Source organism: Pholcus phalangioides, unplaced genomic scaffold (genome assembly GCF_987345545.1).
Source record: "Pholcus phalangioides strain wild (caught in Gottingen) unplaced genomic scaffold, Ppha-v1.0 ptg000009l_1, whole genome shotgun sequence".
Classification (NCBI taxonomy): Eukaryota; Metazoa; Arthropoda; class Arachnida; order Araneae; family Pholcidae; genus Pholcus; species Pholcus phalangioides.
In genome coordinates, this window is record NW_028301602.1 from 36584641 (window position 1) to 36609685 (window position 25045).

At 33.7% G+C, this 25045-nt stretch overlaps 2 protein-coding genes across 5 annotated transcripts in view; one reads left to right on the top strand and one right to left on the bottom strand.

The window, feature by feature from the left end:
• Positions 1–10624, top strand: part of LOC149082991 (kinesin-like protein KIF13A) — a 130764-nt gene extending 120140 nt beyond the window's left edge. For 2 of the 3 annotated variants that reach the window (XM_089236039.1, XM_089236041.1), the window contains 9 exons: positions 512–580; positions 1971–2086; positions 2216–2371; positions 2826–2977; positions 5230–5293; positions 5414–5447; positions 5859–6017; positions 7160–7348; positions 7467–10624. In XM_089236039.1, coding sequence (XP_089092165.1) covers positions 512–580; positions 1971–2086; positions 2216–2371; positions 2826–2977; positions 5230–5293; positions 5414–5447; positions 5859–6017; positions 7160–7348; positions 7467–7594 — 1067 coding nt within the window. In that variant the 3' untranslated portion in view covers positions 7595–10624. The remainder of the gene's footprint in view (positions 1–511; positions 581–1970; positions 2087–2215; positions 2372–2825; positions 2978–5229; positions 5294–5413; positions 5448–5858; positions 6018–7159; positions 7349–7466) is intronic. The other variant, XM_089236040.1, reaches the window with a different exon arrangement.
• Positions 2732–19934, bottom strand: LOC149082992 (uncharacterized). Of its 2 annotated transcripts, XR_016193207.1 has the most exons (7): positions 19674–19934; positions 19155–19264; positions 18462–18752; positions 17270–17400; positions 16735–16846; positions 13063–13181; positions 2732–2950 (listed from the first exon to the last, which is right to left on the bottom strand). XR_016193207.1 is itself a non-coding variant. In XM_089236042.1 (6 exons), coding segments are annotated over exons 2-6 (600 nt in total). In that variant the 5' UTR covers positions 19219–19264; positions 19674–19934; the 3' UTR covers positions 12856–13179. The 2 variants fall into 2 exon arrangements, 1 of the variants encoding a protein (XP_089092168.1); XM_089236042.1 differs by lacking the exon at positions 2732–2950 and having other exon boundaries at positions 12856–13181.
• Between the last annotated feature and the right edge of the window lie 5111 nt (positions 19935–25045).

The window sequence follows — 25045 nt, forward strand, 5'->3', positions numbered from 1 at the left end:
TGATCATCACAATAGTGTGTTTTCACATGATATTACATTCATTGAGTGGTGGGCATCTACAGTAGTCATACTGTGTCAAAGAAAGAGCCTTTGCAATGCACTGTGACAATTCAGTCAGGTAACTATCAACATCATATTCCTCTAAAAGATCCCTGCCATTTAGAGAAAACTCTCAACTAATGCCAAATAGCCAAAAAAAAAATTCCCCTTGAGCAAATAATTCTATTCATCTCAAAATTATCATAAATGGAAAAAAATTTCACTTGAAACTTTTGGAACAGAAGTTATTTTCATTCTCTTAAAAGAATTAAAAAAAACTGAAATGGGTTAATAATTTATGCGCAATCATTAATTTCATTTATAAATAATGTTATACTGTGTTTATAGTTAAAGAGGATTTCTTCTTTTGTTTGATACATGTGAAGTTTAAGGATATTTTCTAAATTTTTCAGTTATCAGTAGATTTGGGACTTATCTTTCCTTTTTCCTCCCTTTTAATCTAACATTTCAGCTCGGCCAACTTTCCTGAATCTCAGCTTTAATCTCAATCACCAGTATCGTCAAGCTACTATGGGCTTAAGTAGGTTGATGTGAATCTAAAACTTCTTTCTTCTGCTTTTTAACCTTTTTTTCATGTAATGTTCTTACTTCAATGATTTGCTTATCCTTCAGAATTTTCTTGGCTGTATTTCTTTGGCTATTAATTGTTTATCTAAACTGCTTGAAATCACTTAGAGATTTTTTAAAATTGCATTATTTCTTGCTTTTTTGCATGATTTGACATTTTTTCCCTTTGTGCTCGCTCTGTGAAACAAATTGATGAGACACTATAAACAGATATACAGTCAGCATGAATGTAAAATTTGAAAATAAAAAAGACCTAATTCATTTTTTCAGACATTATTTGAAAAAAAATTGAATTTCCTACCCCCTTAATCATGAATTAATTCTGCTCTTTTTGAATGTGATTATTCTTTTGAGTGATTGTAATCCATATGCATTTATTTCTCCCTCTCTCTCTTTTTTTTTAACAAATCTAATTTACTATACAGGCTGTTCCAAATTGGTGGCACAGCAGATATGTCTGAACCATTAGCTTTAGAAACATACTTTCAATTACAAAAGATTTTCAAATGAAGTGTAAGTACTCAACATGTGTTAAATTTCCCAAAAGGGGTCATATACATACAAAAGTAAAGTTAACTTTTTATGTGGACCGTGTGCTAAAATCTTTGATTGGTGAAATGTAAATGCAGTTTTGAGAAGTCATTTACAAAAAAAAATTATATTTTTAAATGCAACATTAACAGAGATATTTGTCTGAAATTTTCAGCATCTATCGCCAATGATCGAGGGTGCTATTCACAAATTGCAGAACGTTAACTAAATTCAAAGTTGCAAAAATTTTAATAATTATCAATTGTCAGAAAATGTACTTGTTATTCATTGTGAAAAAAAAAAATTATCGAGTTCATTCTATTTTTGTACAGTCTCTAAAAATGGCTACTTTTCAGCCAATGAAAACTTGCCAACACAATGATAAGTTGTCAAAACATAGTGTGATTTGATATATTTATTATCTCAATTAATTTAAAAATATAAAACTTTTTGCAAATGACAAATTTTAGAGCGGAATCTACATTTCACTAACTGGAAATTTTAGCATACAGGATCGACATAAAAAGCTAAATTTATTTTTTATGTATATGACCCCTTGGGAAATTTAAGACATTTTAAGTAACTTCACATCATTTGAAAACTTTTTGTAATTGAAAGTATGTTTCTAAAGTCAACGGTTGCAGAGATATCTGCTGTGCAAACAATTTGGTACAGCCTATATACAAGCAAAAAATTATCTTTTTTGGCCCTAAGAAATTTTTATTACCTCTCACACTGTAATTAATTATACCACAAAAATTTTTTTTAATTCCATATCTATTCAAATTCATTCATGAATATGAAATTTGTAGCTTCACCTTTGGGATCTCATACGCCTCAGTCAGCCAAGGTGAAACCGATGAGCACTGTTCTGGAAGAACAAAGCCAAAGAGAAAATCATTATCCTCATGAAGATGACTGTGATAAAGTAAGGTTCTTCTTCAGAAATTATTAAGTCAGGCAGAATTGAATTGTTAAACCCTACATTGGGTGAATTAAGAAAAATTTCGCAAAATTAATCAATGAGAAATGAAGTGGTGTTTAAAACTCTTCATAGGATACTTGCAATGAATCTCAAGCGCAACAAGCCTCAGAAAAACATGTGGAAAGTGAAGAGGAACTCAATGATCTTGAAAGATTCAGGTTTCATAACGGAAGTACAGACAAGAAACATCATTCATCAATCACGCCTGATAGCATCAGTGAAGTACAAGTTAGTTAATTAATTCTTCATTTTTGTTACGAGCTATACTTGTAGTGTTATCAGTTTCAAACCCTTAAACTGCTCAATCGCCTGCAAGCTATTGACGTGATATTGTCTCAAGTGAAATTAAATTTTTTAAAAATTTGTGACTTATTGAAAAATTATGTACTGCAACTTGCCTTGCAAAAATAAGTCCTACAATTTATTTTAACTATTTTTTTCTGCAAATAAAAAAATAAAATCCAGAAAACATAGAACTTCTTTTCAGGTTTTGAATAGAAATCTTGACTTCATTTAATTAAAAAGGAGCAAAACAATCAAATAAATTTGATTGTAAAAATTAAGTACGAACACACAATATGCACAGTATTATTGCATGATGTTGCAATTCAAACACATTTCTTATAATATATTTCTACAGTTTTGTTTTTACCACTGATAGACACATTTAATTCATTTTCAGACCAAAGTGGGAACTCCAAGCATCATGTCAAGTGGCTATGGGTCTCAGATTCTTTCAACAACTCCAGCTTCGAGTGAGGATTCTATATCTGTGCACAGTATTACCGGCGATTCTCATGATGGAGACTATGAACAAGAACATCCTTTGATCATGTAAGATATACTTCATAATTGATAATAGATGCATTTCATATATACTATTAAACAAATCTTATGATTCACATGATTTGCTTAGTATGTGCTACTTAAAAAATTGTACTTGAATGACATCATTCATAAGTACACTGCTGGCCACCGTAAATGCAACACCCTGAAGGAAGCATGCAAATAATATGAAATTTACAACATGCATTAGCGGAGGTGAGATATGCAAATGATTAGAATTTCAGCGCAGACGCACATCACGCGCGCCTGTGGCGCCACTTCAAAGCGCTATTTAAGGCTTGGAGATTTGGACGATTTGAAGTACGGCAATTGTGTTTTTCTTGTGGTTTTTTCAAAAAAAAGATCAATTATGCCTCGTAGAAAACAGCGATCATCTTTTGATCAAGTATCCGAGTTCGACAGAGGAAGGATAGTGGCCTACCGAGATTGTGGATTATCTTTCAGGGAAATCGGTAGTCGTGTTGGACGAAACCAAACAACTGTAATGCGGATATGTGATCGTTGGATGCAGGAGGGTACGACGGACCGACGTGTTCGATCGCATCCACCTCAGTGCACCACTTCACGTGATGACAGGCGTATTGTGCGTATGGCAGTGACGGATCGCTCAGCCACATCACGAACCATAGCACAGCACATTCAGTCTGTACCGCATCATCCAGTGTCTGCGCTTACCATTCGACGCCGTTTACAGCAGAGTGGTCTGTCCGCAAGACGTCCATTGCTTCGTCTACCCTTGACGCAGAACCACAGACGTCTCCGCCGCCAATGGCGCGATGAAAGAAGGATGTGGACGGCACAATGGAATGAAATTGTCTTTACTGACGAGTCACGCTTCTGTCTGCAACACCACGATGGTCGGATTCGAGTCTGGAGACACCGTGGAGAGAGGATGCTGAACAGCTGCGTTATGCACCGCCACACTGGTCCTGCACCGGGTATTATGGTATGGGGCGGTATTGGATATCACTCTCGCACTCCTCTAGTACGCATTGCCGGTACTTTAAAAAGCCAGCGTTACATCTCCGAGGTGTTGGAGCCAGTTGTCCTTCCTTACCTTCAGGGCTTGCCCACAGCCATATTTCAACAGGATAATGCGCGACCACACGTGGCACGCATTGTCCAAAGGTTCTTCGTCAATCGCCAGATTGAATTTGTTTCCCTGGCCAGCTCGCTCTCCGGATCTTTCGCCGATAGAAAACATGTGGTACATGGTTGCTCAACGATTGACTCAGATTACATCCCCAGCTGCCACACCGGATCAACTTTGGCAACGCGTGGAAGCTGCTTGGTCTGCTGTACCCCAAGAACACATCCAAAGTCTCTTTGAATCAATGCCGAGGCGTGTGGCAGCGGTGATCTCCAACAATGGCGGCTATTCTGGCTACTGATTTTGGCAAGAACCACACTTCACAGAAGTCTATAAATTTAATCATTTGATGCTTGGTCAACATGTTATCTACAAAATAAATATTGTTGCGATATCTCTTGTCTTTCTTGGTGTTGCAATTTGGGTGGCCAGCAGTGTAATTTGGTTTCTTTACAATTTATCCATTTTTATTTCATGTTTTCCAAACTTAACAGTTTTCCAAAGCCTGGCGTATATTCAAAAAATACGTTCATAGGGTTAAAAGTACAACACATTTAAATGTTGTAACATTAGTTTGAAGCACTAACATATATTATACATACACTAAAATATTTTTTAATATCTACTCTAATGAATTTTCATTAATTTCATTCAGTAATTATATAGGTAAGAAACTTCTTATAACTAACCAAAACTACTATTTTTATTTTTCAGATGAGAATTCTGGCATTTTGCATAAAAAAACTGAGCAATTATTAACCATCTATTCCTCATTATTCAGTTTTGTATGCAAAATGACGGAATTCTCATTTGAAATATAAAAATAATGTATTTGAAAATTGAAAATCAAATGTAAAATAAAAAAATTAAATTGAAATTCATTTAAATTTATTTAAAATTTGAATTATGTAAATACAAATAAATAAAAATACAAATATACAAGGCCACAACAGGCAAAATGCCCAATGAGGTGGCTGAAAAAAAAGATGCCTATAACAAATATGGATGGCATTTATTTCAAAAATACAGCAACCCAATTAAAAATGCAATAATAAAAACTAAAAACTATATACACATTATAAAATATTGATAAAGTGCTTGTTGTAGTGATTTCTAATTTCTACAGTCCTCTTCAATTTTTTGTTTACAGCGAAGATCTAAATGATTCAACAAATATGGTAAATGGCATTCATTCTGATACGAGTCGTTTAAAGGTAAAATACAAATTTTGTATTTTTATATTTATTCTCTTCAAATCAGTTACAAAGTATTGATTCTATTCTGTAAAATTGTAAAAAAAAGTTAATGTAGTCCTCTTTACAATCCATTTTCAGATACGTAATAATCATGATGAAGTCCTTATTCATGGCGAGTATTTTTTTCTCTATTCATTATTGAAAAATCAACATTATTTAGCTCGATAGTTTCCTCAAAACAGCTCTTCTAATGCAATCAAAAACTTGAGTATTCCAACAACCAAAAGTGGATACATGTAAATACATGCAATATATGTGTAATGTATGTGAAGTATAGTACATACACTATACAGTGTAACCTGTATGAAATGGAGAGTCAAAAGACTGGAAAATATTCCATTTTATAAAGATGCACAGTAAATCATTAATCATCGATGGAATATCTTTCGATTCCATTCAAGACAGGCTACTGTCTCATACAGTGTGCATCTCACGGTATAAAAAAAATAAGAGTGATGAAAATTTAATTGTATAACAGCTTTAATCACACACAGAATACTTAAGATTGATTTCTTTTTTTCAGAAAGTAAAGGAGCAGCTGAAATGAAGTTCCCGTCATGGTTGAAAATTGGAGAAAGCGTGTTAATATCTCCATACAATAAGAGTGGTGTTGTTGCTTATATGGGTCCTACTAATTTTGCTGCAGGATCGTGGGTTGGCATTGAATTGGACACACCTACTGGTAAATTTTCATTTTAATTCTGATTTTTTTTCACTGCTAATCTTGGTCTTTTAGTTTGATAAGTGACAAAAATAAATTTTACGTAACTGCATATAATAAAGGCTTTCAATCAGGGACACCCTTACCAGACGCGGGGCCCAATGCGAAAATGATAGCGAGGCCAGAGGCATCATAATGGTTTCGGGACCCCTTAGCCCTTAATTTTATATATTCTGTGGGAGAGGAGAATCATGTTCAAAAATTCAAACATTATTACAAAATGCATAGGAATGCTAAAACATATAGACAGAATTAAATGTTAATCAATTAACAAAAAAAATTGCAGAAAATTAAAAATATCAAAACTGAAAAAAAATTTAAATTGAGGGAAGAATTACAAAATCCAATAAAATTTGGACCTAATTAAAGAAATCATCTGATAACTAATGAAAATTCATAATCTATGAATAGAAAATAAGAGAAAAATATTAAGAGGTAATTCCCCCCAGCACCCATGAAAATTCAGAATAAATGAACAAAATAATTCAAGCATCCATGAAAATTCAGAATAAATGAACAAAATAATTCAAGCATCCATGAAAATTCAGAATAAATGAACAAAATAATTCAAGCATCCATGAAAATTAAAAATAATTACAGAATTGATGAAAGTTTAAAATTTATAGAAGAAACAATTCCAGAATTGGTGGAAATTCGGAGTTTATAAAAGAAATAATCCCAGAACTATTTCAATTCCAGAATTGATGAAAATTCAGAATTTCAGAATGGATAACAATTCAGAATCAGTGAAAATTCAGAATTTCAGAATGAATAACAATTCAAAATCAGTGAAAATTCAGAATTTCAGAATGGATAACAATTCAAAATCAGTGAAAATTCAGAATTTCAGAATGGATAACAATTCAAAATCAGTGAAAATTCAGAATTTCAGAATGGATAACAATTCAAAATCAGTGAAAGAAATAATCCCAGAATTAATGAAAATTCAGAATTTATGAAAGAAATTATCATTATTACACGTGTACTTCCCCATCCCCAAAAAAGTGTAGGGCCTGGTGCTTCCGCACCTGTCTTGCACCCCCAAGGATGGCTCTGTATTCAATTCAGTCAATGACTGTTACCAAAATTATTTTGTTTTACAGGCAAAAATGATGGCCATGTAAACGGTGTGAGATATTTCGATTGTAAACCAAAGTTTGGAATATTTGTGAGACCAGACAAACTAGTCGTTGACAGCAGGGGTAGGGCCATGAGAGCTGCAAGACTGAATGGAAATACACCTGCAACTACAAACGATGCAAATTTAAAGAAAATAAAATCAAAAATTGATGGTTAGTAGTCTTCAACTCATTTGATAAGGAAAAACTGACATTTCAACATTTTTGTATTAACTGAAGAAATTGACACCAATAAATGTTTTTTTTTTTTTTTCTACATCAAATAATTTAGTTGTAAGTCCAGCAGATTTGACAAGTCAAAAGCGGACGAGTCGAACATCTGATTCAAACTTCACAACCTCTAAGGCAAGAAGTCGAAGCAGAGATCCGAAAGTTCATCTTGCCAGGAGCCGTAAATAACATTTAGAAGAAAAATAAAGCTAATGGTTTGAAGATGTTACGCAATTCCTATGGTCTTCATAACAAGAATTCCTGAGATCACCATTTCATGACGTCTATTGTTGCAAGATCACAGAATTCCAATGATGAAGCAGTCTACGAACAGTCGTCAGATCAAATGAACACTACTGTCCAAATATATCTGTTCATTAATTTGTTTAACCTCTCGTCAATATCGTTTGTGTTGTTCCAGTGTACCAAACATGTATGATCCTAATATTCACTGGCATTAGTAACTTATTCCTCATTTTTTGCATGAAAGACTTCTAGGTATATATATATATAAATGTATATGTATTTGTGCTTTCATTTCATGTTTCAAGATACAGAACGGTGATGGAAAACAATATTCCTTTATGTATTTCCTTAGATTGACTAGATTTCGCATTCACAGCATGAATAATAATTATCATTGGGCATTAATAAGGCACTCTTCTCATAACAGCTGTTGCAGTACCGATATATTTATTGTAATGTACTCACTTAACTCTCTCAATCATTTGTATCATATTAAATATAAACAATATCCAAGATTGAAACGTTGACCGTCATCGGGGAGCGGTTTAGGCGTTAAATGAGTTAGTAGCAAAGCAGCTACTGATGGCTATAGATAGAATAAATAGTTTATTTCATTGAAAACTGTGTAGATGAGATTTTTTTTGTGAAGTATATTGAATTGGTGAGACCACACAACTGCATTCTTAAATTCTCCATCCCTGTAATATGTAGAAAATACAGATGCAGTAAAAACTTACTAAGGCATCTCCTCTTGATAAAAAATACATGTGAATATATGTTACTTAAATTTACGTCAAATGGCAGCCTATGTACTTAGAGAAAAGGAACAGCGTACTTCACCATATAAAAACCCTCCATTTTTAATTTTTAAAGTTTATTCTGTCCAGTCGAAAAAAAACGGGCGTCCAACAAATTTTCAGTGTACACTTTATATGCCTTGATTTATTTTGTGTATTTTATAGTGCAACTGCAAATCTGGTGAGAACACCGTCCGCCAAACTGTAATCAAAAACAAGTCAATAACCAGAAAGTATAGATTGTCCCATAATGCATCTTCGAGTCTTGACTATACATACTTTCTTTTTATTTCCACAAGCTCAAAATCCCATCTCAAAAGATAATTTTAGAACAGTTAAATATACAGGCAGCTGTGATTTGCATGTGTTTGTTTTTCTTTTCTTTTTTTAATTATGCATATTTTATTGCTTATTTTATGGCTAATGTAAATGCTAGACCCCCTCAAAGAATATGATATACTTTCAACAATGATGTATCAATGAGGACTGAACATCAGATTAAAAAAATGATTTATGAATTTTAATAAAATAAAAGTTAATCAAAATAAATCATTTTAACTACAGAGACTCGTGGTACTCTGAAATATCTCACTAGAACCAACTTATACATTAAGGGAACTTACTTTGAGGAAATTGCATTTTCATTAATCTTTTGCCAATAACTGTATAAATAGCAACTTGAGTGCACAAAAAATTACATGTTAGTTTTATTTAGTCCCATTGTATAGATATTTAATTATCAAGAATTGTTTAAATGCATTTATTGAGGAATCATTATTTTAAGGCAAGTTGAAGTGTGAGATTTTTTAAAAATTAAGTTTCATAAAGATTATATCACATCAATCGCTTATAGATAATGGGAGCAATTAAGGGTTCAAATTCAAAAAAAAAATTAATTCTAATGTTACTTGATGTGAGGCACGTCCAAAATACACACGAGCACTTCGTGTAGTGAAGAATGTGTATAATTTTAACGTTTGCAAACAGTCATTCATTATTTGGCATATGCTGTCTATAAACAACACATTCCAAATCAGCATAAGCCTACAAATTCTTGTCATAGTTCGAATTTTATTCCATATTCATAAAAAAAACTTGTCATTTTAGAAATTAAACAATATAATAGACATTTAAAAAAAAGATTTTCTCTCATATTTATATCCTTTCATATCGCAGAGAACAAAGATCATCTGTTTTCCAATCCATCCAAAATTTCACCTTGAAAAAATGGTTGACAAAAACATGATCACTAATTACATTTTTTACTCTTAGGTCAAGTTCCACACTACTGCTTCTTCCATGAATAAATATGCAAAAAATGTGTATCAGTTTAGTGTATTTTCTTAAAACATATAAAATGAATTATGGCCATTTTGTCTGAACAAAATACCTTTTATATTGTGTTTTTGTATCCTGTGGAGAACAAAATCAAATCTGAAATTTTAAATCAGATTTTAATTTAACTCGACAAAAAAAAAATTTCAACTATGCACATTATAAATATATTAAATATAAAAAGCATCCATATTTTTCATTTTTGTATTTTAAAATCTTATACTAGCTAGCTTTTTCCTGTGGTCGAGAGATTGGGGGATAATAAGAATTTGAATTACATAAATAAGTTCAATATCATATATGTAGATCAATTTGATTCTTTTAAAAAAGATTTTTTGTGAGAAAATAATTTTTCTATTAAATATCCATTCCATTTATAAATTTCAAAAGTTTATCAATTTTTTTTTCCGGTGAATTCTGATATGTGAATCTGAGAAAAAATGGGCATGTTTTTTTTTTCATTCTGTGATATTTACTTTTTTTTATTTTTTTATTTTTAGATATTCCATCTTTTTTATTGGATGAAATTTTCATTTATTGTGATCAAAAGATTTTTATATGGAAATTATGATGGTATATTATGGAGTGTGTTATTTTGTGTGTTCATATTTTTTTTTACCATTTGAACAAAAAGCTTTAAAATGAAAGTTCTTAATCATGAGCTTATGTGTTACCTAATGATGATTAAAACAATCGTGTAAATAAAACAAAAATGATGAAAAATTATGTATGTAAGCATTGCTCATTATATCATCTGGCCATGTTATTAACCAAAAAAAATAGCATAGGTGCAGACATATTTGTATAGTTTCCTTGGTTGAAATAAAAGTAATACAAAATCTTTTTTGTTTCCTACCACTTTATTTGAGAAGACATTCTCAATATCTCTTTTGTGAGACAGGGAACATATTATGGGTGTCAAACATCAATACTTTAACAAATGGTCTCAGTACTTCAATTTTAAGCAAAAAAAATCAACAAATGTAATTTTTAATCATTATAACAGGAATCTTTGAATTCTTAATAAAAGAAATAAAAATTTCTGGTAAATAATAGCAGCAAGTCAACTATCATGTACTTGGTCACCAGATGGCACAAATATTTCAAGTTCATCATTCACAGGAAAATGTGTCTCTATTCTTTGTGCCAGCCATCAAGATTTGCCTCAACCTGCTACAAGTGGTTCTGTTATCATAGGTTATTACCAGAGAAAAGTTTATCATGCACAAGCAAATTGCAGTGCAGTAAAATTATATTTATACAGTCACACCTGCTTACAATGAGTCCACTTTTTAGAGAGTGGATTTAATAAGCAAATATAGTAAAACCTGTCTTCAATGAAAAAAATCTTGGTCCTGTGATTCCAATTCCAAAATACATATCTAAAAACCTGGATTAAACAGAACCTGTCTCACCCAAAAACGGAAAGGAAAAATTTTACCCTCTTAAAGGAAAATTTCACACAAGCACTTTGGCTGCTCCTTGACCAATAGACCAAAGGATCATACAAAATGTTAAAGTGCCTCTTTGAAATTTTTTATGCAATCTTTGCATGCCAATATGAATTATACTTCATCCATTCTTTGATTAGCAGAAACTGTTTCCATACTTGATGCTGTGGTTTTAAAAAGCCATAGTAGTGAAGCAATTGCTGTCTGAAAGCGTAACAAAATTTTTTGGAAAAGCAAGCTTTCCTATGGGAGAAATCTGTAAAGGTTGGATTTCCAAATAATATGCAAGACTTACAAAATTGTATGCAAGCTGCTTCCTGTGATCACAGTGCAGAACAAGGCAGAATTATAGGGAGACAAAATTTATGGTGGTGGTGGTGGTGGGGGGGGGGGGTTTAGCAAATTTTAGGTGGAAATAAAAACAATTTTACAGTGGTTGGGGAAGAAAAATCATGTTGATTCCCCCCCCCCCCCTCCCACAAAAAGACTATACTGCAGTTGTATAGCAATTCCGTCAGTTTTAGCAAGTAGGTTTTTTTACGTTATCAAATTTGAGGGATTCAAAAGGAAAACCTTGATCATTTTTGTCGCACTACTGTCATTTTCTGCACACGGGGGTTAATTAGACTGGGACCTACAATTTATAGCCGATTCCGAACGGCAGGCTTGTTTTTTTTATACTCATCTAGAGATTTGTGCGCTAACCCCCCATCGAGGGGTTAGTGCACAAATCTCTCGATGAGTATAAAAACACAATTTCATTACCCCTGCAGTAACAATTTTTTCTGTGGTCATGTCGCCATTTCTGGTGTGCCCGTGTCAGGAAAGTTTTCTGACAAGGATGAACCAGGTATCAAACTCATGACACCTCTACACATCCTTTGGTATTTTAGGCGAGTATCTTATCAACCTTCTCGTTATAAGTGGGTTCCACAGTGTATAACTTTCACATTTACAAAATGTTCGACTCTATAGTCACGAGAGAGAGAGAGAGATTCATTGCAAAAATTTTAAATCTTAAAATATTTCATATGTGTGCCATCATTTCATTCATGTTTATCAAAAACAAGCTCCTCGTTATAAGCGGGTTCCACAGTGTTTAACTTTCACATTTACAAAATGTCTTTCATCTGTGTGCCGCACAACTTCAATTATTTGAAGTTTCCACTTCCACTCAAATCCAAATCTTCGTAAAATGATATCATTGCTATCCATCGAATCCACATAATTTATTATATGAACAGTTAAAACATGGTGCTGAAATAGTTTTCCTAATAATATTGTTGCTGCAAAAGGCATAAATGTTAGGGTGATTGTTGACAGATACGAAAATAAGCACTAAGCTGCTGGTGATCATTTTATAGTAAAGTTGTGCTAAAATTTTCTGCCTATTTTCCAAGGATGGTTGACATGAGGAATCTGAAGAAACAGTTTTCAATAGTTTTGATACATAACTATATGTCCTCTTATAACATTTTTCTTAGTGTCCACAGCCTTATTTCTGATGGGTAGGATAGTGCAACGAAAGCATTTGGGAAGGTGTACAGGTATGCTTATAAGGAGCATGCACAGTATAAATTTTCTTAAAGGAAAAAATTTCAAATGAATATAAATAACTAGATTTGAAAGTTGTTTTTTTTCAACTTTATTAGAAAATCAGTAAACAGAAAGAACATGTGGTTTCATAGTTTCCTAATACACATATATATCATCGGGTCATAAAATACAATCTCCAGACAGAGAGACTGCTATCAAGGATCGTCATTCATACATCACATAAATTTTAACCCCCTACTACAGGTATCAAACAGTTTTTAAGTAATCTTACCTATCGATCAATATTATATGCAGCATGAATATACAATATGAGTTGAGCATATCACTTTTTTGGTATGGAAAATATAGAGTTCTTGAGGTTCTTTGGTCCTAATTCTGCTTAATAGTATCCTAAAAAATTAAAAGTTTTACTTCAATGAATAAATTAATCAAAATATTAATAATTATTAATATCATAATTAGAGTAGAGATGTCGGGCAAGAATAATAATTTGAAAATATTCTCCCGAACATAAAATTCTGAGAACAATCAAGGATATTCTTTTCTCATTAAATGAAAAAAAAATTACTGTTTATATTATGAGACACAATTCAGTTTTTGTGTTGAGAAATTTTAAACAATAGTTTTTGGCATAACCACCTTATAATATGGCAATTTTAATTAGATGTTCTCAGAATATTCTCTATCATGACTGAGAGTCTATTCTTTGGCCATTGTTAGAGATTTCAGTTCATTAGAATTTTTCTTATGAAGATTTAGGAAACCTTTAACTGTTACAGTGACAATCCTGAGCACAGGCATATGCGGGGGAGGGGGGCACAGGGGCCCATGTCCCCCCCCCCAAGCCGAACAAATATTATGAGAAAAATTAATACTCTGGTGAAAAAATTAAAGTATTGAAAGAAAATACCATGCTATATTGACCAATTTCTGTTCATTTAAATGCTTTTTGAAAGGTGATAACTCAAAAGTTCTTGGGCAGAAAATTTTTGTGCTTCCCCTCCCAAGCCTTTTGTGCCTTTCTCCCAAAAGTTGATCCTGCATATGCCCCTGATCTCCAGCTATCTCGCCTAAATTGATCCACATTATTTTGGCAATCCCAAAATATCTAGGGTTCTTAAAGCCCTCTCATTTTGCCATTGACAAGCCCAAATATTGTTGCAAGTTTTCTTCTCCTGGTAACATGTTCTAGAAGAATCCCTTCTGGTGGTATATCTGGCGTAGTGGTGAAAGGGTTCCGATTCATGCTCATCTTTTCTTAAATTCGCACCTTGGAAAATTTAAGATTCAAAATATCTGAAGCATGGGGATAGGTTTTATAGCGTCATAACTTTTATTTCTTTTGTATGCAGATTCATAAGTACGATTTTCTCTTCATTTTTTAGGAGCGGAGTTAACCCTACAATGCATGATTTTTTATTTTGAGCTGATAATTTTTTCCATGATTAATTAAGCCTATAGAAAGCCGGGAAAAATATTTTAAAAAGAATCTATTCCGAATCGCAACTCTTATACAGGGTCTTAAAGAGGATATACAAAGAACATAAAATCACATATAAAATAAATGTATTGAAATATATTATTGCTTTCCAAATATATAACTACCTTTTTTGTGATTCAAACTATAGAAAGAAAAAAAATTGTATTGCAAACTTCAACATAAAAAAAATAAATACAAATAAATCATTTTGACCCTACAGTGCACAAGTTTTTTTTCTGACTGGTTACAGAACATTTACATTTCTTTTTTTAATTGATGAGTTTTACTGCCATCTATCAATGGCTTTTGAATGAAAATGAAATATGGGAATAATGAAAGTCTCAAACATGAAGTTGCCAATTGACAATGAGAAAAGAAACATATTTAAAATAGATGTTGCCAATCAGCAACAGTATGTACTGTAGAGTTAATGGAAGATTTTGCAAGCTTTTGTTGATTTCAGAAAAAATTGTTTGACAACCACATACTGACTGCCAGTTTGGCAGATTCTAATACATTTCGCAATGTCCCACTCAGAAAATCATGAAATTTTTAGGCATGCAGCAAAAAATATATCTTGATCTAGAATGCATGAATCAATTATTATTGTGAATAATTAGAGTCAAAGTGCCCATTGAAAACAGTTCTTTGTCCTTCGAGAATGTTGATGTTCAACTTATACTTTTAGTGCAGTAAAATGCAGAAAACTCAAACAAAATACAGTTTTTTTAAAATTAATGTAATCTGTTTATCTTTTTTTTTTATTTCTAAAGATCTAGCATTTTATAAATATTTTTCTAGATATTCGTTGATAAGGTTGATTCCTTGAGCAGACATGCCAACATTGGCTTAAAGCTTGTCAGTAGTGGTGAATGTTCAGCTTTGCCATGGGAGGGTACCCCCCAGAACAACATAGTAAAATAAAAAATAATCACTTATAAATTTAATTTTTAATTTTAATTAAAAGTTTATTAAATACAGCATCTCAGTGGCACTGGAACCTAGAGGGTTGTGTCTACATGAGCTCCCCCTCCGTAAACAATGTTCCAAGGTCGTAGAATCCCTTAATAATTCATGAATATTCAATGCAATCCGAACCTGCATACGCTCTTGTGGGCAGTATACATAGATGTCTAGCAATATGCATTATGGACTATGCAAAGGAAGCCACGTCTGGACCCACCACACTGAACCATTTAAAAACCTGTTTTTAGCCCACAGCGTGGGGCAGTTTTGACAGAAAACAAGTTTTTGCGTATTTGGGAATCGAGTAGAGCTGCAGATTTAGACATGGCTTAATTAGAGATTGACTTCCGCGCACAGATAAAACAGATCAACTTCAAGTTTGTCTTCTCTTGAACTCTCTCACACATGTGTACACAAATTCATCATTACAGTAAAGATCAATGCAATTTTATAAAATAAATAAAAACCACAAGAAACTCAGACCCAATATTTTTAAACCGATTTCCGTAGTATTGAGAGTGTCTCCCGCAGCTCTGAAGTTCATTGCAGCTGTCAGTAGAAACAATGGACAATCAGTAGCAGTTGGCAACTCTGCTCGAGTTATCCTGAAGTTATTGAATTGTAGCCGTTAAAAAAATATTCACAAATATTCTCCCTGATTCTCAAAATGAATATTCTCAAAAATATTCATCTCCTCATATTCTCCAAAAACAGATTATTCAAAAAAACTTTTACATCTCTAAATTAGAGCAGTAAAACCCATATTTAAGAAAATTCTTTAATATGCTCAAGAAGTAGATAAAAATGTAGGCTTTTATGCGATATCTGTGTTGAACCTCAATAAAGGAAAGAGCAGAGTTGACCTTGGTTTTTCAGACTGACAGCTTATTCATATGAAGATATACATTTTCATATAATCAATACACACTTAACTGCATGGTTTCCTTAAGCCGAGCACATAGTGAAACGAAGAAGTAGGTGATACAAGAATTGCGACTGGGAAGAAAAATTACATAGGGTGGAGAAAGATATCCGCACATAGTCAAGCAGAAGGAAGATAGGGAAAATGACTGGAGGAATTCTGAAATGGAAAGGTGTGGTGATGATCCCTCCGCAGAAGAGGGAAAGAAAAAAAGTGAGAAACTGACCAATCAGCAGATCATGGTGAAAACAAACAGGTTTGTTCAAGTCGTGCATCTTGTTGAGTAGCCCCTTTCTCTACTTTGCCTCGCTTCTCAAGTATGTGCAGTGTAGAACAAAACAATACAATTGTTTTCGTCACCATTCTTTATTATACACCACTGTACCTCTTGGTCTCTGTACTATGTGTGCAGCCTTAGCAAGAATCTATTCAAACTAACTGTAACTGTCCAATAGCTTACACAGGATTTTATCTGAGGAAGGAGCTGATGATCTACATAATTTTCTGGGTTGCTTTCACACTGAAAAAGTCAGTTTAGAATGTAAGATAATGGTCGAAAATAAAAGTATACATACATGAATCTAAAGCAAATGTTGTGGATGGATGGGTCAGAAATCTCACTGGAGTCACATCTTCAATAGAATCTGTTCTTGACTGTGTTTCCACTCTTCCAGACATTGCCACAACCTAATAATATGATCATGATTAATAAGAATCCATAACATATTAATACGTACATGCAAAAAATATAGCAGTACCAACACCCACATTATTGAAAGGAGGTGCTGATTGAGTCATTACTTTTTCTTGTTCATCTCATATTTTGGTCATAAAGTGCAAAGAAACAAAAACAAATTCTACCATTTAGACAAAAATGTTTTAATATTGACAAACTTAGTCTGTGGAATGAAGCGGGATCATTTTGAAGCATAAGATAAAAAATGCAATTCAAAAATTTTTATAAACACAATTTCAAAAAAAAAAATTCAATTCGTTTTGTTGAATCCCGTGTGAGAATTAATGCATTATGCTAATGAGGTTAATCCAAATATTTATTTCACACACAAATGAATTCTTCTCTCATCAGAGATCTAAAAACATAATACTAACGCTATCTTTGAATGTTGTTGATGGTTTTAATGCATCAGATACCAAGAAATCAGATGTTGAGGTTTCAGATAGGCAGTCATCATTATGTTTCTTAGTCATCTCAACGCAAGCAGATTTAAAGGAGATGGAATCTGAAAGGGGAGAAAAAAAGACATTAAAATCAGTGTTTCTAGAATCGAAGCGCATTTCTTAGGCTGGCCATATCTTCTTGATAAAAATACATGAAACCATGATCTGCACGAGATATCACAAATTGTCAGAAAAAACTAAGTCAAAGCCAAGTAGCGTTGATTGTAGCCAAAAAATTGTCAAAGTAAGTAAAGTTACAATTTATGGTCAAAAAACTGTCAAAAAGAAGTATAGCAGAATTGCAACCAAAAAAAATTATCAAAGGCAAGTAAAGTTGCTAATTATATAATTAGCAACTTTACTAGCCTTTGAATATTTTATAGCCAATAAACTAGTCTAATGTTTCCCAAAGTGGGCAATATTGCCCCCTGGTGGGCGATGGAAGCTTCGAGTATAACACAGAATGCTATGGGTTCGCTTGAGTTAGGGGAAGATGAGAGAAAAAAAAAAGGGGGTGATGGAACAAAAAGTTTGAAAACTACGAACTAGTCAAAAGTTTGTGAATTTGCCTACTGTCACATAAATTGCAGAAAATCAATATGAAAGGAAATAGAGAGCTACTGCAGGTCGCAATTTATTTAAATTTAACTCACCCATAAAAGTATGTTATATAATATACTACATACATTATATAATACTATAATTAATTATGATATATATTATATTAGGATAACTAAATCTCTAAGTTATTAAAATGTTGTCAATTCTTAGTTTCAGTAAAGAATAAAATTTCAAGCAAGCCTTGTTGGAAATACGAAAAAAACGGGGCATTTTATAAAAGGCTTTGGACAGAAAAAAATTATGGGAATGTCTCGTAAAGTACGGGCCTAATATAATCATCTCTATATATACAAGAGTTTCTGGCTCGTAAGTAATAAAACCACAACATATCTGGCCCGTGGGTTAAAAAAGTTATGTACCCCTGATTTATATTACAGTAGTCAAATTAAGTAAGAAATTATTGAAAAACTACAGTTTGATCAGAAATGAAAGTGCTTTTTTTTTTCCTCCAAGGTTAGCTTATAAAATGAGAAAAAAACCTCAAAAAAATTGGTCATATTACTTTTTGTATGACAGTTGGTCTCTTTAACACTAGAAGGCATAATTGTAAATTTAGGTGGAGCGGTTGATAGAACTTTGCTGGTGACTAGATCTTCTTTGTTGTCAAAACTTGTCTGTTCTGGCAGAATGTAACCCAGCTCTCCATGCAGCTGCATGTTTTCATCGTCACTTTCACTCTGCACGTCGCTCTGTTCACTGTACACGTTTTTATCTGCCACTGGAGAGTTTTCATGCTCTTTCTTCAAGCTATTTGATCTTCCATCTTTCTGGGAATATGATGATACTGAATGACCTGAAATTAGATTTAAACAGAAAAGAAAAATTAGTTTTGTTAAAAAAAAAAAATCAGTCTTTACTTACATTAATGAATATTTTTGTTCCAACATTAAAGTATTCATATATGCTCTCTAGCGTTCCCCAAATACATTTAGTCATAAGGCAATATTATTCATAAAAAAAAAAGCAGATGTGTTTGAGTTCCACTAGTAGCCAACATTTTTATCCCAATAATAAAAAAAGCCATCATCTGTAACTTTTTTTTTATGCATTACCGAAAAATACATTATTATTCATTTTGAATGACAGAAACTCTCTACATGAAGCTGTTAAGTTTCATTGTGAGTAATAGTTAAATTGGAATAGAATAATAAAGAATGATCGATTAAATAAAATAGGAATCATCTCAAAAACTTACTTGGCAAATGCACAATGTACATCGATATAAATATCAGTGCTACGCTACTATAATCGGGATTCATCTTTGTTAAAATACTTGCCAATCGTTCCAGGCATCAGAATTAATCTCTGGAAACAAAGACAAAATTTGATATAGGCTATATGTAGGTATAATATATGCAGGTTGTGTTTGTTTATAATTTGTCTGTTTTGTCTATTATGCTGTTTATTCAATTTATAATATATATCATAAAAAAGAAAATAATTTCCTTGAAACTTTAAGTGTAATTTGCCTTCTTATGTAAATCTAATTGCTGCAAAAATATTACCATTACATATAAGAAAAAAAATTATTGGTTAATGTTAATAAAATTTATAATAATAATAATATAATTCATAGACTTTTTTTACACGATTCATTTCTTTTTTTAAAAAAAGAAAAAGGTAATTTTTTTCTTCAATCACCGAGAATTTCACACAATTGGCAAATAAAATATTAATACAATTAGTATAATGAGTAGGTAGATAGAATGTGTACCTGGCAGTGAAAAAGAGTGATTAGTCCTTGGCCTTCATTGAAATTCGCTTCCGTGGTACGTTTACTAACAATGAATTCTTTATAAGAAAAGAAGAAATTATTCGAAACTGTTCATTTTTGAACGGAAGAGAAACTCTCAAAAATGATACCTTTAAAGTATAATTTGAATTCTTATCTGAAATCTTCACGAAACATGCAGATTACGTAATAACATGCGTTGTTGTTGTTTTCGCATGTGCATGTGTGGCTGACTGTAGAAAGACTCGCTGGATACGCATTGTGAGATAGCCTGCGGGCAAAGATCTTTTTTGACTTTGAGGCTCGCAGTCGCAATCGTTAAAGAAAAATGAATAAAATTGAATATGATAATTTTATATGAAGAGTGATTTTCTTTCCTCAAGCATTTCATTTTCAACAGTGTCTTTTTCAGGAACTCGACTTGGAAAAAAAAAGGGGAAAAAAGGTGCCTAAATAAAAACTCAAATCATTTTACCAGACTTTTTGAATTGTACTCCTCCCCTTAATTGGGTTTTTTTCTTTCTTAACTAAGTACTCTTGAATTAGTTCTAAGGCTTTTTCAATATGTGTTTTTTTTTGTTTTTTTTTTTGGATTAGATCATAGTTTCCAAATCTTTTTTGTCCCATCGCCCCCTTCTTCAGAAATGTTTTTCTCCCATCGTCATCCCCCCCCTAACGCAATCTAACCCATAGGATCCTATGTTATACCCGTAGCTTTTACCTCTCCCGAAACATTCCATCGCCCCTAGGGGGGCGTTAACGCCCACGTTGGGAATCACTGGATTAGATAGCAGTTGTATGGAAAAAGGCTTCCTATTTTGGTCAAAAAGTCTGGTCAAGGCCGCTCGTACCAGATTCTGGGCCATGGGGGCCTATCCAATGAACTATAAGGAAAGTGGGAGTTTACTCTGAAGCTGAGTTTACTTATAGCCCAGTGAGCTTATCCAACACCAATCCTCTGTAGCTCAGTGGGCCTATAGGCTAAAATCAAGGAGGTTAGAAGAGGCTTCCATGAGTGAAATAATCAGGACCAAAGGCGAATCTTAAGGTTATGAAAAAAAGTATATGCCTCCTCTAAACGCGTAAGCAAGAGACAAATGCGCCGACATATGAATAAAACATTGGAGAGGGGCGGACGGAGCTAAAGCACCTACAGGTATCCGGTAAGGGTGGTATTCAGGAGGGTACAATCTTAGCCCCCCCCCCCCACAAGGTATGGCTGAGAGGGATCTAGCCCTGGGACCCGTGAGAATTCTCGTCATTTTTTGTTTTGTCACGCATAAATTCATCATAAAGGGGCCCGTGAAAGTCTGTTATGAGGGCCCGCTGGCCTGGGGGCCCTGCTCCAGGATGTAGGGGCCATTCGTACAATATGGTGAAGGACAATAATAATGAAAAACATTTTAATTAATTTCCTCAAAACAAACTTTCTCAAGGGGAAACCCTCCCCCACAGATTCCAATGCTCATGGCGGGGGGAGCATACAGGCATGCCCATGTTCCGAATTAAATCAATTTGAATTCCAAAAGGATATTTGCACAAAATAATTTTAAATATTAAAAAAAACTTTATGTGCTGTTCCGATCATTTTCTATTAATGTAAATAATTTTTGAAGGTTAGTACAGTAACTCATCGGAATTTTACTGTGGGTTCCCCCACCCCAAAGGTAGGTCCTTTTGGCTGCTGCATCCTCGAGCCAAGCCCTCCTCCATATAAGCCACTATTTTTTATGGATCCCTTTATAATTGTTTTAAATGTAAAAAAAAAATGCTTTTAAATGAAGAAATACACATATTTCCTGCATACTTGAGGCAACCATATTTCCTCAAGAAAAATACGGGATTAGTTTTCAAATACGGGCCATCGCTATAGTTGCCAAATTACGGTGAAATTGCCAGTTATGGCAAAAAACTTACTAAAATTTTCGAAAACACCGCAAATAGCTGTTTTCAATCCCGAAGTTTGGAAAGACTTTCAGAATTAGTTCGTTTGTGGTGATTCGAGAATTCTGAAAATTTGTTTCTCATTAATGGATTCAAATTTGGTTTTTTTTTACATCCCCCATTCAATCTTTTCCCCCTCAAGTGCAAAGAAGACAACTGCCCAACACATTTTCACATAGGTACTTATTTATAGTTTCACTTTGTGCTCTGAATGTGTTTATTCTGCAAAATATATAATTTTTAAAAAAAGTATATTTCGGTGGAATTAGCAAGCCATATCCACGTTTTATTTTAAAAAATCAATGTTACTTTTAACGCACATGTTGAATAAAATCTATAAATTAATTAAGTCATTCACAGCTGCTTGTCAAATGTAAGAAGCAGCAGACTTCTGACAAAAAGAATTTTAATAACCATATACTGCCCTGTATGGCTTATGTATGCTATTAAATACTGCCTCACTTCCAATTAGAAAAAGTATCCAAATAATGTGTAAGACCTCAGATAAATCATTCATATTGGAAGGGGTTGTATAGTTATTAAAATAAAAAAAATTAATTTTTCAAACGGACACCCTGTGCTCAAAAATCTAATTTGAAATCTGTTGCCCTGTCTCTCCTGAGGTCAACACAAAAAATTCCAGGTTCCTGAATGCAATATTCATTGAAATATTTGACTCCAAAAATTGGGGAAAAATTGGGAAAGAACTTCAAAAGCTAACGAACGATTCTTTTTTCACTTATTTATGCTCTTCTTTCCAATTTTTCTCCATTTTTTTTAAATTCAAATGTCTCAGTGAATATTGCACTTACAAACGTGGATTTTTTGTCTTTTGTGTAGGGCAATGTCTTTGTAATTGGGTTTTTCTCTCACAGGGTGTCCGTTTAAAAAGTTAATCCTTTTATTTCAATAACTACACAAACCCCGTGCAATAGGAATGATTTATCTGAGGTCTGGACTTTATTTGGATAACTTCTTTTTTCTAAAAGAAGAATTGTGCCTTTATATAGGATTCGCCAATGATTCGCCAGTATCTTGGAAACATATTTTTTGGATATTATGCCGAGGTGAACTTGGAAAGAAAAGCCTCCCTCGGCATAATGTAAAGAAAGTATGTTTCCTCGATATATTGGGCTTAGAAAAAATAGCCGTGTATCTCGGTCGGGGCAGGCCCAGCATCATGGACTCCCGGGCCAAGTGATTTTTCTGAGGCCCACTTGGTTAATTCTAGAAAATTTCAACAATATCGCATTTTTGTGGGTTCCCTCTTCTCTTGAGGCCCCAGGGCCGTGCCCGGTTGGAGCCATGCGTTAAAACGTCGCTGATCTCGGTTCGCCAGTAATTTGCTGTGCGTGATGCACCCGGTATTTAATTTTGCTTGTCTCGTTTCACATTTATTTCGCACAATATTTTCCAAGTTGACAGGGTACCGAGTAAGACAATCTCATATGATAGTATACATTTTTCTTCTTCTCTCTTTTTTTTTAAATGGAAAGAAATATGTGAGAACACTTGCGTGCCAGAAATTCGAAAACTTTGAAGGGGAGGTTACTTCTCACGTCGTCATCACCAGCATCATCATAACAGGGAACAACGTCCTCGCTCGAGAGGGAACTCGGTAGACCGTGCTATACAAGCTTTTAAAGATCAAGTTTTAACTCCAAAAAGTTTTGAGGAAAAGCTCGATTTTTTTTTCTGTGATTAGTAATGTGATTTTTCTTTTCCAGTCATACTCATGGTGGGACAAGTGTGAATCCATCGAAAAATCAAATGAATGAATGAATAAATAAATAACGTATGTCATTACGTCTGTCTGTCGGTCTGTCTTATGCAGACAGGCATATCCGCGTATATCATAAACGCCCAATTCATGCATCAATGAATAAACTTCATGAAAGTACTATTGTACGGTGTATTGGTTCAAGGGTTTAAATGTTCTGAGCGTGACTCGTCGTAGTTGCCTCGAGAGATAAAAGAGAAACGACCGTGGGAGGGAGAATTTCCAAACTTATCCCATTCCTCTTGAATGACTTATATAAATTATGGAGAAGCGTCAACTTGGAATTACGGTCGTAAACATTGGTGATGAAAGTGAAATGTTTGAACACACGGACACGATTTCCTTGAGCGCTATTAATAGCTCTAGTATAGTGCTTCCCAGCCTTTTTGATGTGGCAAACCCCCCCCCCCTAGTAAGTCTAAGATCCGTGCATCACAGTCCCCCTGTAGCGAAGATCAATGTTCATACCGACTCCCCATTTATATTCCAAAATGTATTACCGCATTTTTATAATTTGCGTATCATAAAAAAAATTGATTGAGATTACAATAATTACAAAAAATACAATTTCACAGCATTAAATATAGTTGATGCTAGTTATAACGACTCGCTTCGTTCCACGGAAAACGTTCGTTACATTGGGCGGTCGTTATATTGAACATTTTCAAAAAATCATAAAATTTAGCTTCTCTGCTTTTTCCAACTGTTGGAATTTCTTTTTCCCGTAGTCGTATTTTTTACGCAAGATAAGTATATATTTTTTGTGAGGCCCCATTCGGCTCGGAGCCCAGGGGCAGTGCCCTGGATGCCCCAGCCTTGTTACGGCCCTGCATAGTCGACTACGTGAAGAAAGAACCCTCCCCCCCCCCCCACAACTCTTCTGCTTTCGTAGTTGTGAATCAAAGTTTTTAGTTATGGTGGACAAAATAATCTTTGGAATATTCAATGATTTCGCCATTTGGCTTTCGACATCAATTTCTTATCGACTTCGGCCAAAATTTTTAATTCGAGGCTTAAAGATATAGCACTCCATTCATTTAAGACAGTCATGTAGAATGAATATAATTTTGGAACATTTTGTTTCCAGAATGGAACCTATTTTTTTTGCCTGTATATTCTGACATTGAGAAATTAAGTAAAATTACCAAAAATCAACCACGTGGGAAGTGGGAGTGAGTCAAAACGTGAGAAAATAAAACATAATGGTAAGCACAGGAGGGGGGGGGGGTAACATAAACATCATCCAGTCGACTCGCATGAGTGCAGTTCGTCCTGTTTCCAGTGAGGGCCTTACTTAACCCCGGGTTTTTCCGTAGAAGTGACAACCTTTTCTCTTTTTTTCTCCAAGCATCAAAGGTCATGGTCAAACACACTCAATGACGGATTTTGTCCATTTCCTTTGCAAAAAAAAAAAAATAAGCAATAACAAAAACAAAATGGGGAACCGAGCTCAGTTCAGTCGTTGTAATGGAATGAATGATCTTTACTGGTTATTATATTGGATAAAAATTAACATGGCGGAAATAGGAAAAATTTTATGACCTATCGTAACGGTCGAAGTAACGAGCGTCGACTGTATGTTCTTCATGCAATAATTGTATGGTATTGTACAATGACACCAATACCAGCA